Source organism: Lepidochelys kempii, chromosome 4, assembly GCF_965140265.1.
Source record: "Lepidochelys kempii isolate rLepKem1 chromosome 4, rLepKem1.hap2, whole genome shotgun sequence".
Taxonomy (NCBI): Eukaryota; Metazoa; Chordata; order Testudines; family Cheloniidae; genus Lepidochelys; species Lepidochelys kempii.
In genome coordinates this window covers 107,803,582-107,818,933 of record NC_133259.1, presented here as the reverse complement: position 1 = coordinate 107,818,933, position 15,352 = coordinate 107,803,582, and the positions used below count along the sequence as shown (strand labels likewise).

The window sequence follows — 15,352 nt, the reverse complement described above, 5'->3', positions numbered from 1 at the left end:
ACTTTTCAGCTTGGAAAAGATGACTAAGGGGGGATATGATAGAGGTCCATAAAATCATGCCTGGGGAGAATGTAAATAAGGAAGTATTATTTACGCCCTCTCATAACACAAGAACTAGGTATCACAAAATGAAATTAATAGGCAATAGATTTAAAACAAATAAAAGGAAGCATTTCTTCACACAACGCATTGTCAACCTGTGGAACTCTTTGCCAAAGAATGTTGTGAAGCCAGGACTATAACAGGGTTCAAAAGAGAACTAGATCAGTTCATGAGGATAGGTCTATTGATGGCTATTAGCCAGAATGGGCAGGAATGCAAAACCATGCTCTGAAGTGTCCCTAGCCCAGGGATCTCAAAACTCAAATCGCTACGAGGGCCACATAAGGACTAGTACATTGGCCCGAGGGCCACATCACTGACACCTTTTCATATAAAGATACAAAAGCCCCATTCCCCCGCCCACCTCCACTCCACCTCTTCCATGAGTCCCCGTCCTGCCTCTTCCCACTCCTTCTCTTCCCCTATTCCAACCCCTTCTCCAAATCCCCATCCCTGCCCCGCCTCTTCCCCTAAGCGCGCGGCTCCCTGCTCCTCCCCCTCCATCCTGGAAAGTGCTAAGCTGAGAAACGCCTGGAGGTAGGCAGAGGACCGGAGACACAGCATGCTGGGGGGACCGTGGGTGAGGGGAGCTTGGCGGCCACAGGAAATAACTCCATGAGCTGCGTGTTTGAAACCTCTGCCTTAGCCTCTGTTTGCCAGAAGCTGGGAATGGGTGACAGGGAATGAATCACTTGATGCTTACGTGTTCCGTTCATTCCCTCTGAGGCACCTAGCATTGGCCACGGTTGGAAGACAGGATACCGAGCTAGATGGACCATTAGTGTGACCCAGTATGGCTGTTCTTATGTGCTTAATAGAATCCTAGTACGCTTTTCAGAAGATAACCCACCCCTTCAAAGATTGCGGATTGAAACTCAGGTGTTTTATGTTCACAGACTTCCTTTGCTTAAGGGGTGGATAGCCACATTCTTCACTAACCGAAGCTTTCCACTGTATACCAAAGCAGAGCACCTTTCAATAGTTCAGCTGTAATGTGGTCTATTTTGGGACATCCTGAAGAACACATGGAATTGTGGCAATGGCCATATCAGAGGAAAGGTTGCAATCTCCAGACCTAGTGGATGTGTTAGAAGGAACTTTGAATATTATCAGCATACAGTGGGACAGGATAAAACCATCTCACGGAGATCACTCAAGGAATGCATTATTTCAATCAAAACTGGAGAGAGAGGATCAGGAGTCAGAACTGACCAGAAGCTGGGGAGTGGCAGGTGGGAGACATACAGAAGAGTCTTAGCTTGTAACACCATCCTCTCAACATAATCAATAAAGCGCTATTTCTTTCATTTGTATCTGTTTGCTACATCATTTACTGTTAATGAAACAAGGAGGATAGCAATTGTCATTCATAACTGAATTCTCCCTGAGAAGAGCCACTACCTTTCTTTGGAAGGCACTAAACAGTAATTAGGACTCTCGCCAATGGGTTTAATTTTCATCTCATTAATTATAAACTGTACAAGGTTGTGCTCTGTTCCATACATTGTAAGTCAACCTTGCAAAATTCCACTTAAGGCCAATACATTTTTGAAGGATGAGTAAAAAAATATCAATATTAAAATCCTCACAATAGTAAGAGATAAACTGATTTAGTATGCATAACACCTGCTTTTTTGGTAAAGATGTCTGAATACAGTTTTCAAGTTACGAGTGCCCCCCAGAACAGGGCTACTTGGAAGCCTTTGAATAGATCTGGTATTATGGACACCTACTCAATCTCTGGACTATAGGCTACTTTAAGTGTGCTATTAAAATGATGGCACACACTGGATAAAAAGCAATCCAGATAGCTTGGTAAGCTGGGTGCAAGCAAACAATATGCATTTCAGTGCAGTCAAATGTGAAGTCACACACCTAGGAAAAAGAATGTACAATGTACTTACAAGAGGTGACTCAGACTTTGGGGTCATGGTGGATAATCAGCTGGATATGAGCTCCCACTGTGACTGAAAGGGCCAGTAGTATCCTTAGATGGATGAACAGTGGATAAGGAGAAATAGCCTCCATACTCTATTACCTCTGTTGAGCATCAGTGCCACTGGAATACTGTGTACCGTTCTAGTTTCCATAATTCAGGAAGGAGGTTGATAAAAACTGGAGAGGGTTCAAAGGAAAATTTGGAGCTATGAAAGTGATTAAAGGATTAGAAAACATGTCAGAGTGAAAGACAGCTAGTTAGTTACCTTAAAGAGAAGATTAAAGGGTGACTTGACAGTTTATAAGTACCTACATGGGAGGAAAAAACTGATGAGCTGTTTAATCTAGCAGACAAAGGTATAACAAAAGATCCAATGACTGGAATTGGAGCTAGATACATTCAGACGGGAAATAAGGCACACATTTTTAACAGTGACGATAATTAACCACTGGAATAGTTTACCAGGGCTTATGGTGGATTGTCCATCTATTAGAAGATGGGATGGGTTTTAAAAGATATCCTGTAGTTCAAACCCAAAATTAATTCAAGGAATCTCAATGCCTGTGTTATTCACGAGGTCTGACTAGTGGATCACAATGGTTCCTTGTGGCCCAAGAATTTATGAATAGTTAGCGTCAAGCAATTGGTATTACTCAATCAGTGTTGCTAGAACAATTTGTACAGTGGGGGTGCTGAGAGCCATTGAACCAAACTGAAAACCCTGTATATGATAGAAACCACTTCAAGGCAAGGGGTGCAGCAGCACCCACAGCACCCCTCGTTCCAGCACCTATGGGCACTATTATGTTAATTCAAAATACTTTTAGAAACTATAATTCTAGTAGTGAAAGAAAAAAAAATAGATTCTCCCAGTATCCACATGCATATGTGAAAGTTGTTATTGACAGTCTACATATCAGCTTGTGATGAAGTCTGTTTTAATGCCTTCCCATTACTTTTTGAAGATTAATTTTAAATATTTAGCTTTGTGAAAGGCATCAGGCTAACAGCACAGGAGCTTAATGTTCTTTATGTACCGTCAATTACATGACAATGGCTGTGTAAGTATCCTGATGTTTTTCTATCAGTGTGCATCATTTCTAATTGGCCAGCCCAGTCAATTATGGGTGACAGAGTGGTGCAGTCTCCATACATATTAAACCCTTGCAGTATTTGCCGAAGCCATCAACTGCAATATTTACCCATGTTTGAGATCTATGGATGTAGCGCACTAAAGAAATGCAGAGTATCATCTTCAAAAGTAGCAATTAGTCCCAGGAGCTAAGTTCTTCACTGGGCATTGAATTGAGGCCACTAACACATTTCACAAAGGCAATTGAACAGCTGTCAGAAAGTAATGACTCTCAGCCATTATGTTAGTCATAACAATGAGCTACAAGTTAAAGGATTATTATTAATTTCCTGGGTTACCTAGCCCCTCTTCTTACACTTTGCCCATTTCTAGTTTTCAGACATTGTACTCAGAACTTTATACCTCCATTGTGATAAATATCTGAAACGTACAGATGACCTATTCTTATTGTATATGGAACAAAGACAGTACAATTTTCCTTGACTGAATATATTAGATTTCCATCTACTTGCACTGCAGCTATTGAGTATTGTTAAGGGGTTTGCTTTAACAGCTATTGTTCAATTTCTCTTGAAAAATCTGAAGATATAATGTAGGAACTATTTCTAAGCGAGTAACCAAAAATACCAATTTTAAAATGTCCAAGATTCCCCCCCCCTTCCCTAATGACACATTCAGCTAGGTCTATTCACATTCTAATTTAGGACCGTATTTTAAAACATCCATGCATGCAACACCATCTGACATCAAGGAGAAGTTTACAGTATAATTCCTAAGAAATGCAAAATGGTGCACAACTCTGTGTTTGTTACAGGCTAGTGCTCATCAATAATAATTGTTTGATGTGACAATCCCCCACCACCACCACACACAGGACATCACAATGAAGCATGATTACGCTGAAGTTCCCAGCAGACTGCAGTTTGGGTCACAAAAACAGGTTTAATAGCTGCTGTTTTCAGAGCAGAACAAAAAAGCAGCCACAAGTAACTCAAGAGACTGTCATTACAAGTCACACATAGTGCTTGTTAAAAAGAAAGCACTAGGACATCACTCAGCAACACCCTATATATCCATGGTCATGCATGGTTTTCCAGCTGAAAGCAATTCATCAAAATACCCAGCATTAAGACTGGGTTAGAAACTTTGGCATATTACAGTGATCCAGTGGATTTATCTACATTATAATGATTTCAGCTGTAAAGTTCTGTGCAACCTACTGCTGCCACTCTCAGGGCTCATGAGGAAGTTTTTGAAACTATTACTGCTATCATGAAATTAACATTTTAGAGCCAGGGCAATTATAAGAAACAAACCATGTTTCAGTGCAACATTAACTACCCTTTATGCCAGCTTTTATGTCTTGGTGAATTTTATTAGTGTCAACTTATTGCTTTGAGCGGTATCTATTGCTATGTGTGTGTGTTCTCACTCCACATCAACCCTCAGTGTATAGTCTATTATTTATCTGACTGAACAGGGTCATTTCACAACCTTTTATTATACATTTAGTTTTAGAAAGGAGATTCAAATTCTGACAACATACTGTTAAGAGAAAACTATTTTAAATTTTTGTAACTGAGAAGGGGTTGATCTCTTTATAAGGCACATCAACTTTATTCTTACGTATTTGTTTTAAAAAGCTAGATTAGATCACCTGAACTTTAATAATTTACCCACAGTAATGAAAATGCAGAGAGAAAATATTTAAAACTTTCTGTACCAGGTTAATTTGACTAACTTGTACACAGATTACCACCTTTCATAAGAAAACTACAAACATTATGAAATATAAACTGATATTCTGACGACTGTTATACCTTAAGATTTTAGAATATTTTGATTTACTTGTTCTTCTCTAACAAGCCTGTCTCCCCTCTCCCCCAGAGGGTCATGGACAATTTATCAAGAACATCTCAAACTTCAATTTGTACCATAGTAAAACATTAAAATGTTTCCAATATTAGTGTATCAATACAGTAGATACTCACCTTTGAAAAACCACCAATAAGGTACACTTAAGCAGGACAGTAGGCACCTGTTCAATTCACAAGCAATTGAAGAGTCATTACAAGTATCAAGTTCTGTGATCTGTATAATTATACTGTTTTTCCCTTTAATATCAGTCATACATTTTTAAAAACACCTTTCCTTTTACTTTGGAAATACTCCTACTATAATCACAGCAGAATCTTTCAGCAACTGAGGATGATTGGAAAGGCCCATTCAAAATATCCAATTACTTGAGTGCAGCAGGTTGGAAAATAAAAAAATATTCTGATTCTGCCATTACAATACTTCATTTTTGCATACAAAAAGAACCGTAGTATTGAACTACATTTAATGCATAATGGCATGTATTCAAACATTGCATAGTAAATAAATACCACAATATTGAGAAAGATACTGAATAATGCATATATTTATATAGTTAAAGCTAAATCAGAATCCCGATTGAATAAATGGAATTTTGCAGTTGATTTAAATTGGGTAAGTATTTGATCCTTCTAGATTAAGTAGCTGATTGAATCACAAAATCACAAGATCCAAGCTTCCTCAAATTTGAGGGAGTTCAGATCCAAGGGTTGGTTTTGTTCCGTTCCATCTGGAGGAGCGAACTCTGAAGTTCAAATATGGTTCTGAACTTCAGAGTTAAAGGAGTGTTTGATTTGGTGTCCTAGTTTGGATCCATAATTATTGAATTTAAAAGTAACTTCCAGACAGATCTACAAAAAAAAATATCTGAGGACACAGAACAACTCTTGGTGTTGTGAAAAGAAAGCCTACAAATGTCAATCAAGGTGAGCTATTAGTTTTCCATATAACATGCAAGGAGATCTAAGTAGGAAAGTTGAATCCTGGAGCACAGAAAAGGGAAAGAGATGTCACCTAATGAAAGCTGAATCGATGCAATACCACAAAGAATAATATTTTAAGGACACCACCAACATTTTTAGAAAACCATATAAGCATCATGAATGGACTTGTAACGGTGTATGATTTAATTTTTTTTAAATGTTCTAAGAACTTTTCAGCACTTACACATGTAATGTATGTATCACAAAGGAGCATATGTGTGAGAGCACAGTTAAATAGATTTTATCAAAACCATCTCAGACAATTGTTTAAATCCCCCTAGTAATACTGCAAAAAAACAACGAACCACCACACTAATTTCTCTCTTGCTTCATTCAAAACCTTCATTTTCCAGGTCTGAGAAATATGCAGAGAGTAAAGCTGCAGCTCATGAATAAACCCAAGACATCCATTCATACTTTCTGTGTAAGCCCTGTTTTTGTGTATTTCATCATTTATAAATCTAATGAGCAATTTCAATAAAATATGCATTTATTCCATACATATTGTTGCCGATAGCACTTTGAATACCACGAAGCAATAAGTTTTATATTTTTTCCCTTATGATTTCAGCTGACATTCTAGAAAGCTTTGTTATAAGGGGTAAAAACCAAACAGATTGTGTGCATATGCAAATGGACAGTTCTCCTTGAACTCCAGAATTTTTTTAACAAAGTAGTCAGCTGTTCTACAAACCTATCTATCTATCTATCTTTCTTACAGGAATTTTATAGACACTGGGAAGCAAGTCTACCCCCATAGTCTGTCTCCCAATTACCACCATTATATATAAAATAATAATTTTAAAAACACACCAATAGTGGATTTTACCGTAGAAACTCACTAGGGTACAACAGTTATACCTAAACAGACCATATAGAAATATACCAACTAAACAGACTGTAGATGAATATAATGGTAAAAGTTAAGTAGAAGTTGAGATAAATTTGTTAATTACAAAACTGAAATAAGACAAAAAACAGGTTCTAATAATATATTCAAAAGTATAAGGTCTCAGTTATGTATACCAATAATAATGCACTCTCATGGACTCTACAAACCATCCAAAACAAGCTTTAAACAAGAATACATCTGATAACATATCTGTGGGAAACACCATCGTTTTCAGGAGCTGTGATTAAGTCTACACATTTCTAAACATATATAGCATGAGAGAAAAAACAAACACAGTTTTCAGGGAACACTCTTAAAAAGATCATTTGAAGAAAAGAATGAGTTTCTCTAAAGGGTTACACACACAGGATTACTTTAAGCCTGGTCATAATGGCAAATATATTTTGCTGAGATTTGTTTTACTTGTTAGCCTATAAAACCATAATCTGCTCATAGACAGAGTTCCCAAATGTGTATAAGCACATGTATATTGTCTAAAATGCAGGCTTACAGGAATATTTAAGAAATAGATTATTTCAGCCAAAGACCTTGTAAAATTTTGGAAAATAATATCTGAATATTTGTGTACTACATTGCAGCCAGCTTCCTGGGTAGAGTAAAAACTTAAATGGAAAGAGTAACTATGCTTTAAGAACAAGATCACAATAATCAAATGGTTTACTAAGATGCATTCAGAAAAGCCATACTTAAGAAATGCAAGCACCTGATTTCCTTTGTTTACTGTTTTATATACAAACTTTATTGCTAATAAGGATAAGATACAATTGTCTACGATAAACAGCATCAAGCAATACAAACTTGCAAATAGAGTTGTTCATTTGAATCCAAGGATTGCAGTTATTTCCTCCAGACACATTGTTTTACTTTGATAATGAAGGATATTGTAATCAGATTGGCAAATATTATAAAATATGTATAGCTGGTTACAACAGTCCCAGCCCAGATGATGTTCTTATACAGATTATAAAAATATTTGCATGTTAACTATTTTGAAATCTGATTTGTGATCAAATATTACTACAACTATAGATTATAAACATGAATAAGGAGTTAAAATCTTAATGTCTTTGCTAAAGATCTAGTTTTATATTTGTACAGTACTTGAAAGTATTTTAATGCAATTTTTGCTGTAAAAAGAAAAACCATCACTACAACTTGTAATGTTTAAGCCACAAAGCTCCTGTTGTGCATGTCGATCTCTGGGTGACTCAGGTAGTATCTTACATCTAGTTTACAGGTGCCCCTTGCATTGTTACAAGAGATCATAACAAAAATATTTTAGAAGTCACTGAAATAAACTCCCTTACCTTCTACACCTGCTTCAATCAGCCCAAATTGTTCCAACACTTTGACAAAAAGCACAATCACGATCAAAACTGCTATCATTTCAAGCCCTTCCAAGTTCATGGTGAGAGGTCATGATCCGACCACAGCCACTGAGAAAAGTGCTCTCTGCCTGGCTTTGTAAAGCCATTAAACTACATTAAGAAGGCTACTGCAAGGGAAGGGGGGAAGAGAGAGAGAGAGAGAGAGAGTGAATACATCCTGTCTACACTAACAGAGGCCAGGAGTGGCAGACAGATAAACTCAGGCCTGTCAGGTTTATCTGTTTGCTCCTTATCACTCTTACACAGAAAGACAGGCATGCATGAAGTAAAGTGCCGATCACCCAAGGACCCAGGAGGTCACAGAGTAAATGTCCCCTGTAAAAATGACATGCCTAGAGTGACAGCTAGACATCTGGGAATATGCTGCTTCTTGTGCCAGTGCTGCTGGTACTGTAGCATTGTTGTGGATATTCAGTTGCCTAGGTAACAGAAGCTAACTAATATGTGGACTCACATTGGACACTACGGGACAAAAAGGCCTCATATCAAAATAAGAATGGGAACATGAAAATAATCAGAAGGATTTATTATTAAATCTGAATGGCTTGAAATGTGTATTTCTAGAAAACTAGTACTATATAGTCTCCTGCAAATTAATCAAATTGTAAACAGATATTGTAGCTTAAGACGACTTTTCAATTAGTTTCTCTTGTCAAAAAGAGAGCCTGAGGATTATGAATTCACTGCTCTACCTACCACGTATATTTATATTTTATTCCTGGAGTGTAGAGAGAGAGAATCATTTTTGTACTTTAAAAAACCAAGTACAAACCTGTTCCATTTTGTCTGTTTATCTTTTTCAGCTTTAGGTCCAACTTTGTGAGATTAAAGAAATTAAAAAGAAAAAAGATAAAGGGAGCATGAAGGGGGGAAGAGAAGACTTCACTAGCAAAGCTTTTAGTAAAAAAAAAGTTATTTATTTTTTATTTATTTATTTATTTTGAGATTTAGCTATACAAAGTATTTTCTACGTGGTCAGCAGCAACATAATACCAGTGTGTTAACCATAGGACAGAATTACAGTGCTTCCACAGCAAAAGATATGGTGGTCCATTTTTATTACATCTTACCATACTGGCATTGTCGCATACAGTATAACTTAAGCATGCATCAGAAAAACTTGGGGCTGTATTACAGCACCATGGGCAACAGTGCCTGGGCTGGAGCTGCAATAAATCTAAGCCTGCTGGGTGAAATCCCAGCTCCTGTTGAAGTCAATGGCAAAACTCCCATTGACTTCAGTGAGACCAGAATTTCATCCCTAGTTTAGACAGGATCAAGGATTTTTTAACATTTTGTTGTGAAAATGGTTAAGACAGGTAAACCGCTGTTAGCAACAGTATAAGAACTAGTGTATCACCAATGCAACTGCATTGATGGTGGCAAATTATATGATATGAGTACTAATTTTCTCTAATTTACACAAAGCCTGATGGTTTGATGAGCACATATCACCCTATGTTACTGCCTGACAAGTATTATCTGCTGGAGAAGAAGATCTCCTCTCCACCCTCAGAATGGTAAAGAGAAAAAAAAATTATGTGGAGAATCCCAAGGTACAGAGAGCTCCCTCTCAAAGGGAATTCACATGAGAGTCTCACTGGTTGTCTTAAAAAATGCTGCAAGGCTTAATGATTTTGCAAACCTTATCTTTGACTTTTCAAGCCACCTTTCCCCAAGTTATTTGTATATCCTTTCCCCACCCACCCTTTTTCTCAGGGCAGGTGCTTTTCTAAAGATGTTCCACTTATGCTAAAGTTTTCTTCTTCCAGGGCGCCCTACTAATGGACAAAGAGGTCACAGACTATCTTATTATCTTATAAGAGGTATCAACTATCTTATTATGGGTAGCACCTGAAAGCCCCAACCAAAATTGAGTCCATGTTGTGCTATCCATTGTACACAGGTATTAAGAGTCTTTGGCCTGAAGAGTTTTGTTGGTCTTGTCTAAAATTGATTGTAAAAATGGAAGAGATAAAGGAAGAATTATCCCCCATTTTACAGATGGGGATCTGAGGGACACAGCAGAAGGAGTGGTAGAGGGGCAAACATACAACAGGCTAGGCTGTTCACTTTTGAGACTCTTGCTAATTCAGCTACCTCTGTTACTTAAACTTATCCATTTGCATAAAAAGTATAGCGCACACACAACACAGGATGCAGTTTTTTAAAATATAAAAATCTGAAATCCAGTAATAGTTCTAGCTTTAAAAAAAGCTAACACAAAACCATTACACTACCAAATGTTTATCTGCAAAAAGAAAAAGAGGACTTGTGGCACCTTAGAGACTAACAAATTTATTTGAGCATAAGCTTTTGTGAGCTACAGAATGCATCTGATGAAGTGAGCTGTAGCTCACGAAAGCTTATGCTCAAATTTGTTAATCTCTAAAATGCCACAAGTCCTCCTTTTCTTTTTGCGGATACAGACTAACGCGGCTGTTACTCTGAAACCTGTCAAATGTTTATTTGTATCTTTAATCCTTTGTATTTTATTCTTAAGTAAATAGTTAAGAATTGCAAATAAAACATTAAATCCTCTGATGCAGTCAATCATTATGAGATTTAAGACTTTACTATGGGCCAAACCTTACTGTTTTTACTCACAGCCACCTGCTGCCAGCATACATGTTAGGAGCTACATCATCCAGAGATTTCCCCATCCTGGGAAATCTTCCACTCGCCCTTTCAGCCAGATTTAAAAAGCAACTTTCCATTGCAACCTGTTGTGAGAACAGCTTGATCATTTGCAAAACCACAGGCTTAATCCAGGCATATATTGCTTTAAATGGTTTATTAACTATCCTTTGGAAAAGCCTGTGCACCTGTAGTGATGAAGAGCTTATAACGGCATGCTATCACGTGAAAATGACACAACTGTGGGTGTACAGAAAGTAGACTGTGCCAGGGATGGTGTTAAAACAATTTTGGGGAAGAGGAATCTGTTTTACAACATGCTTTCATTTTGTCTGAGTGATACATAACTTCAAGTTTTGAGTTGTCAGTATGTTGCATAGTTATGGGAGGCTAGGTGTCCTCATGTGCTCTCAAGCCAATTAGTTAACCATGTCCCGCTGGGCCTTTTAGTGCACCGTGGCCCTTATTAACTGGAACCTCTTCCTAGTAAGTGCTATTGTATGGGTGCACTATGGCAAGGAGCTGAATTTGCCCCATACTCACACATAAAAGCAAAAATATATGAATTGCAGTCTCTACAACAGACATAATATAGGACACCAATGAAGAGCTGTTTGAAAGCCAAATTTCAAAGTGACTGAGAACAAGGGATCTAGCTTTAACTGGACTAAGCAAGCTATTTAAGAGCTCTGTAGCTGCCTTTGCTGCATCTCGACACAGTGTTAAAACATTTGCAAATAATGTATCTGCTATTCTTAATCTTCAGTAGTGCTGTGGTCCACACAAGGAGCTCTTTAATAGCCTTTTTAATAATTACAGAAGAAATACCACCCATACATTCACAGACTGCTGAACAAGTCATTTACACTTACCATTACAAAGACACAAATGAATAGATCCATACAGATGTGAAGTTACACATCTAAAATATTTAGAAATCAGCATACTGCTTCTGCGAAATATTTCTTTGACAGAACATCTAAAGCAGTAGGAAACTGAGCTTTTATTTATGCTTACCACACACACACACGCCTTAAGTTTGAAGCGGCAAACAGCTATCATATTATACACTTATCCAACAACCTTGGGGCTTGATCCTGCAAAGATTTAAGCATAGGAGTAACTTTAGTCACATGATTAGTCCCATTGAACTCAACTCTTTCCAGCCTTCACTGTCACCCAGCCCTGTATCCTGGGTGTCATATTTGATCTGGCTCTCTCTAGACCCACACATCTAGATCATGGCTAAATTTTGATGGCACAACACCCAAGATTCATCCTTTCCTCACAATCCACACACCTAATAAAACTTCAGTTCAGACTTCACTCATTTTCTCACAACTGGACTACTGTAACCTCTTCCTTTCTGTCCTTGAAAAATGCCATGTTGTTCTCCCCTCTTATAGCCATTCAAAATTGTGCTGTGAAAATCATCATTCTGGTTGTCAATCCAGCCATGTCACCACCTCCTTTCACATTTCTCTATATCAAACACCAAATACCGGTCTTCACTGTCAAGGCTGGTCATGACTTAGACCTGATTCCAGCCTTCTTTGCACATTAAGCAAGCCTTGCCTACAAGCACCTTTGCTCTCTCATGAAGCTCCTTCTACATGGGTTTAACATAAACAAAAAACCTACAAAACTGCCACTGTTATCCTCCTTAAAATCCCTCCTCTAAACTCTCCTCTATTGTAGAATCTATAAACTTCATGTCAATGCGCTGGCAGTTGGGTGCTACCACCACTGCTTGTTACGCTAATTGTAATCACATCACATCTGTTCTCTCATTTTATACTTTGATCATAAACTCATTGGGACAGGGTCCATCTTTTCATTATACATGTATACGGTGCCAAGAACAATGGGGCCCTGATCCATGATGGGAGGCTCTAGATGCTACTGAAGTATAAATAGGGTTGACCCCTAGAATTTTTCTATATTTTAGCTTGATAGTTTATGAAGAACTGATTTTAGATTACATGAAACTTAATTCAGTCATTTACCTCCCAAAAAGTGAGAAGTATTTTAACTTTTTATCTCCACCAAGTTTATTCCAAACTTAGGGTGCTATTATAAAATTAGTCATGCACTATGAGACTCAAAGTGCTGAACTTAACAGAAATACATACTATGGTATTCTTAGTTTGGTTATGCATTATTATCCTTTGTTATTATCAGAAATGCTGAGCATCTCTGAAACATTCCTGGTTATGTAGAACAAGGCTGGAGGAATAGAAGGTGGAATTTTAAAAGCACCTAAGGAGTTAGGAACACAAGGACTTGGACTTCTAACTCCCTCAGGTGCTTTTGAAAATCCCACTCATTGATAGTAAGTCTACCAACCACATTTTACTGGATTCATTGTGCAGTTTTATATGCTGTTATAGCAATACAGAGCCATTCTGGAGATGCTATGGTGTGAAGTCTCACAGAAAGTTGCTTCATGGCTTAATGGAGACCACAGTACAGGATGTGCCTAAAATGCTGAATGTTACCTAGGGTCACCTTAAAAAGCCTGGAACCAGTAAATGAAGGGCAAGTGGCATGAACTCATCCGTAACCCCCTTTCTTCCAAAAAAAATATATATATTTTTTTGGTTAGTTGTGACTTTGATTCTCTCTCTCAAAACATTCCCAGAGTAATTCCTGAAGCATTCATTGATACACCCACTGAAGACTGAAGAGTATCACACTAACATCACCTGATGAATATTTTCACCTAAACAAGTTTGTAGCAACACAAGACTTAATGTCCTGTGGTGGTAAATAAAACAAAGCAAAGCAAGCCCCCACCCAATCAAAATGTTAGGTTATACTAAAGAGATAGACAATAAAAATGAAAATATGTCATTCTACAGATCATTAATTATGCCCTCACTTTGAATACTGTGCCCCTTTCTCACCAACCCATCTTAAAAAGAAAGTATGAGGATCAAAAGAAGCACAATGAAAGTGATTAGAGATACTAAATGCAAATACTAAAAGAGTTTGGTTTCTCTAGTCCTGGCAGGAGAGGATTACCTGGGATCAGGACCGAAGAATATTAGATAATGAACAGAGAAGGTTAATTAGATGCTCCTATTTAACTTTTCCATACTACCAGAAAGAGACCAAATGGAATTAAGTGGCAACAAATTTAAGATAAAATGAAATATTCTATTTTGCACACACAATGCAGAGTCTTTGGAACTCACCTGTCACAAGATATTGTCAGTGCCAAAATTTAGAGAGTCTTAAATAAAGTAGACATGTATTTAGTAAAAATATCTACAGTCACCTTACTAGAAGAAGAATATATAAGCAATATAAATCCTCAAGGCTCAGATGGCTAGCAAAACCCTAAATGACAGGAGTTAGAGAAAAACTTGTGTTAATAGGCAGGTTATTACACACTTATGCCTTTTGAGGTTTATCGCTCCTCCTTCTGAAGCATCTGGCCCTGGCTACTGGTCTAGCTAGATCAATGGTCTGACTCAGCATGGCAGTTTCTATCTCTTACTCTGCTGGCAGACCTGCAGCAGGCCAGCACTGACCTCATGGCACTTACCAGCACAGCCAAAAGAGGAGTTAATACTTGGTGAGTGAGTGAGGGTGAGTGAAACCTACACAGTCAGGGATCTTATGGAATCCTGATTACAAGTGAAGGCTGTTCTTCCACAGCAGGACCCTCAGGGAGGATGATAGAGCAAGTCCGCATAATCTTTGGGCCGCTAGAATTTACATGGCTATCCCTCTTCCTAGTGCTTAAACATGACTCCTATAGCAGGGGTCACCAAAGTTAAGGACCCTCCAATCTTCAGAAGTTTGAGAACTGTAGCGTGCCTGTCGTGGCTCCGGGCTTCAGTCGGGGGGGAGGGGGTGTCATCTTGAGGCTGAAGCCCTGAGCCCCAGCAAGTGTGCCCTATGGGGCTGAAGCCCTGAATCCCTTCCCCACTGGGCAGAAGCCAGAAACAACACATGGAGGGAATGCCGTGTGCCCCCACAGATTTTTGCCAGGGTTTGCTGACCCCACTCAGTCACATGACACCGCAAGGCCCCGCCCTCCACGGCAGCTACTGGAGCTGGCAAGCTGGGTGTGGCAGCTGTGGGGAGAGACTGTGGCAAACAGCTGGGAGCTGCAGAAAGAGACATTGTTTTTGCTGCTGCCTCTCCCTGTGGAACTAAATCAGTGGCCCCTCCCTGCTGCTCCCAGCTGCCTCTCCATGCAGAGCTAACACATGGGTGCTGCAGGGAGGGGCCGCCGAGGGTAAGAGGGGGGACATGCGGGGGGGGCACAAACCTTTTAAATTGTAAATTTTAAATCCCACTACGAGCAGACACCAGTAGTCTCTGGCAGAAGCCCCTAGCCCCACCACAGGACAGAAGCCTCAAGCTCCTCCCTCCCAGCCTGGTAGGCGGAGAATGGGGGGGAAGCACTGC

The 15,352-nt window shown here is 38.7% G+C and overlaps 1 protein-coding gene across 5 annotated transcripts in view; it reads right to left on the bottom strand.

Moving 5' to 3' along the window:
- Positions 1 to 15,352, bottom strand: part of KCNIP4 (potassium voltage-gated channel interacting protein 4) — an 862,256-nt gene that overhangs the window by 442,971 nt on the left and 403,933 nt on the right. The window contains exon 1 of one of the 5 annotated variants that reach the window (XR_012158706.1): positions 8,213 to 8,418. The exons of 3 other annotated variants lie outside the window; for them this stretch is intronic. Coding sequence is in view for 1 of the 2 variants with exons in the window: in XM_073342394.1 (XP_073198495.1) it covers positions 8,213 to 8,312 (100 nt within the window). In the remaining variant the exon portion in view is untranslated. Of the gene's footprint in view, positions 1 to 8,212; positions 8,419 to 15,352 lie in introns of those variants that run through there. One more of the 5 variants, XM_073342394.1, reaches the window with a different exon arrangement.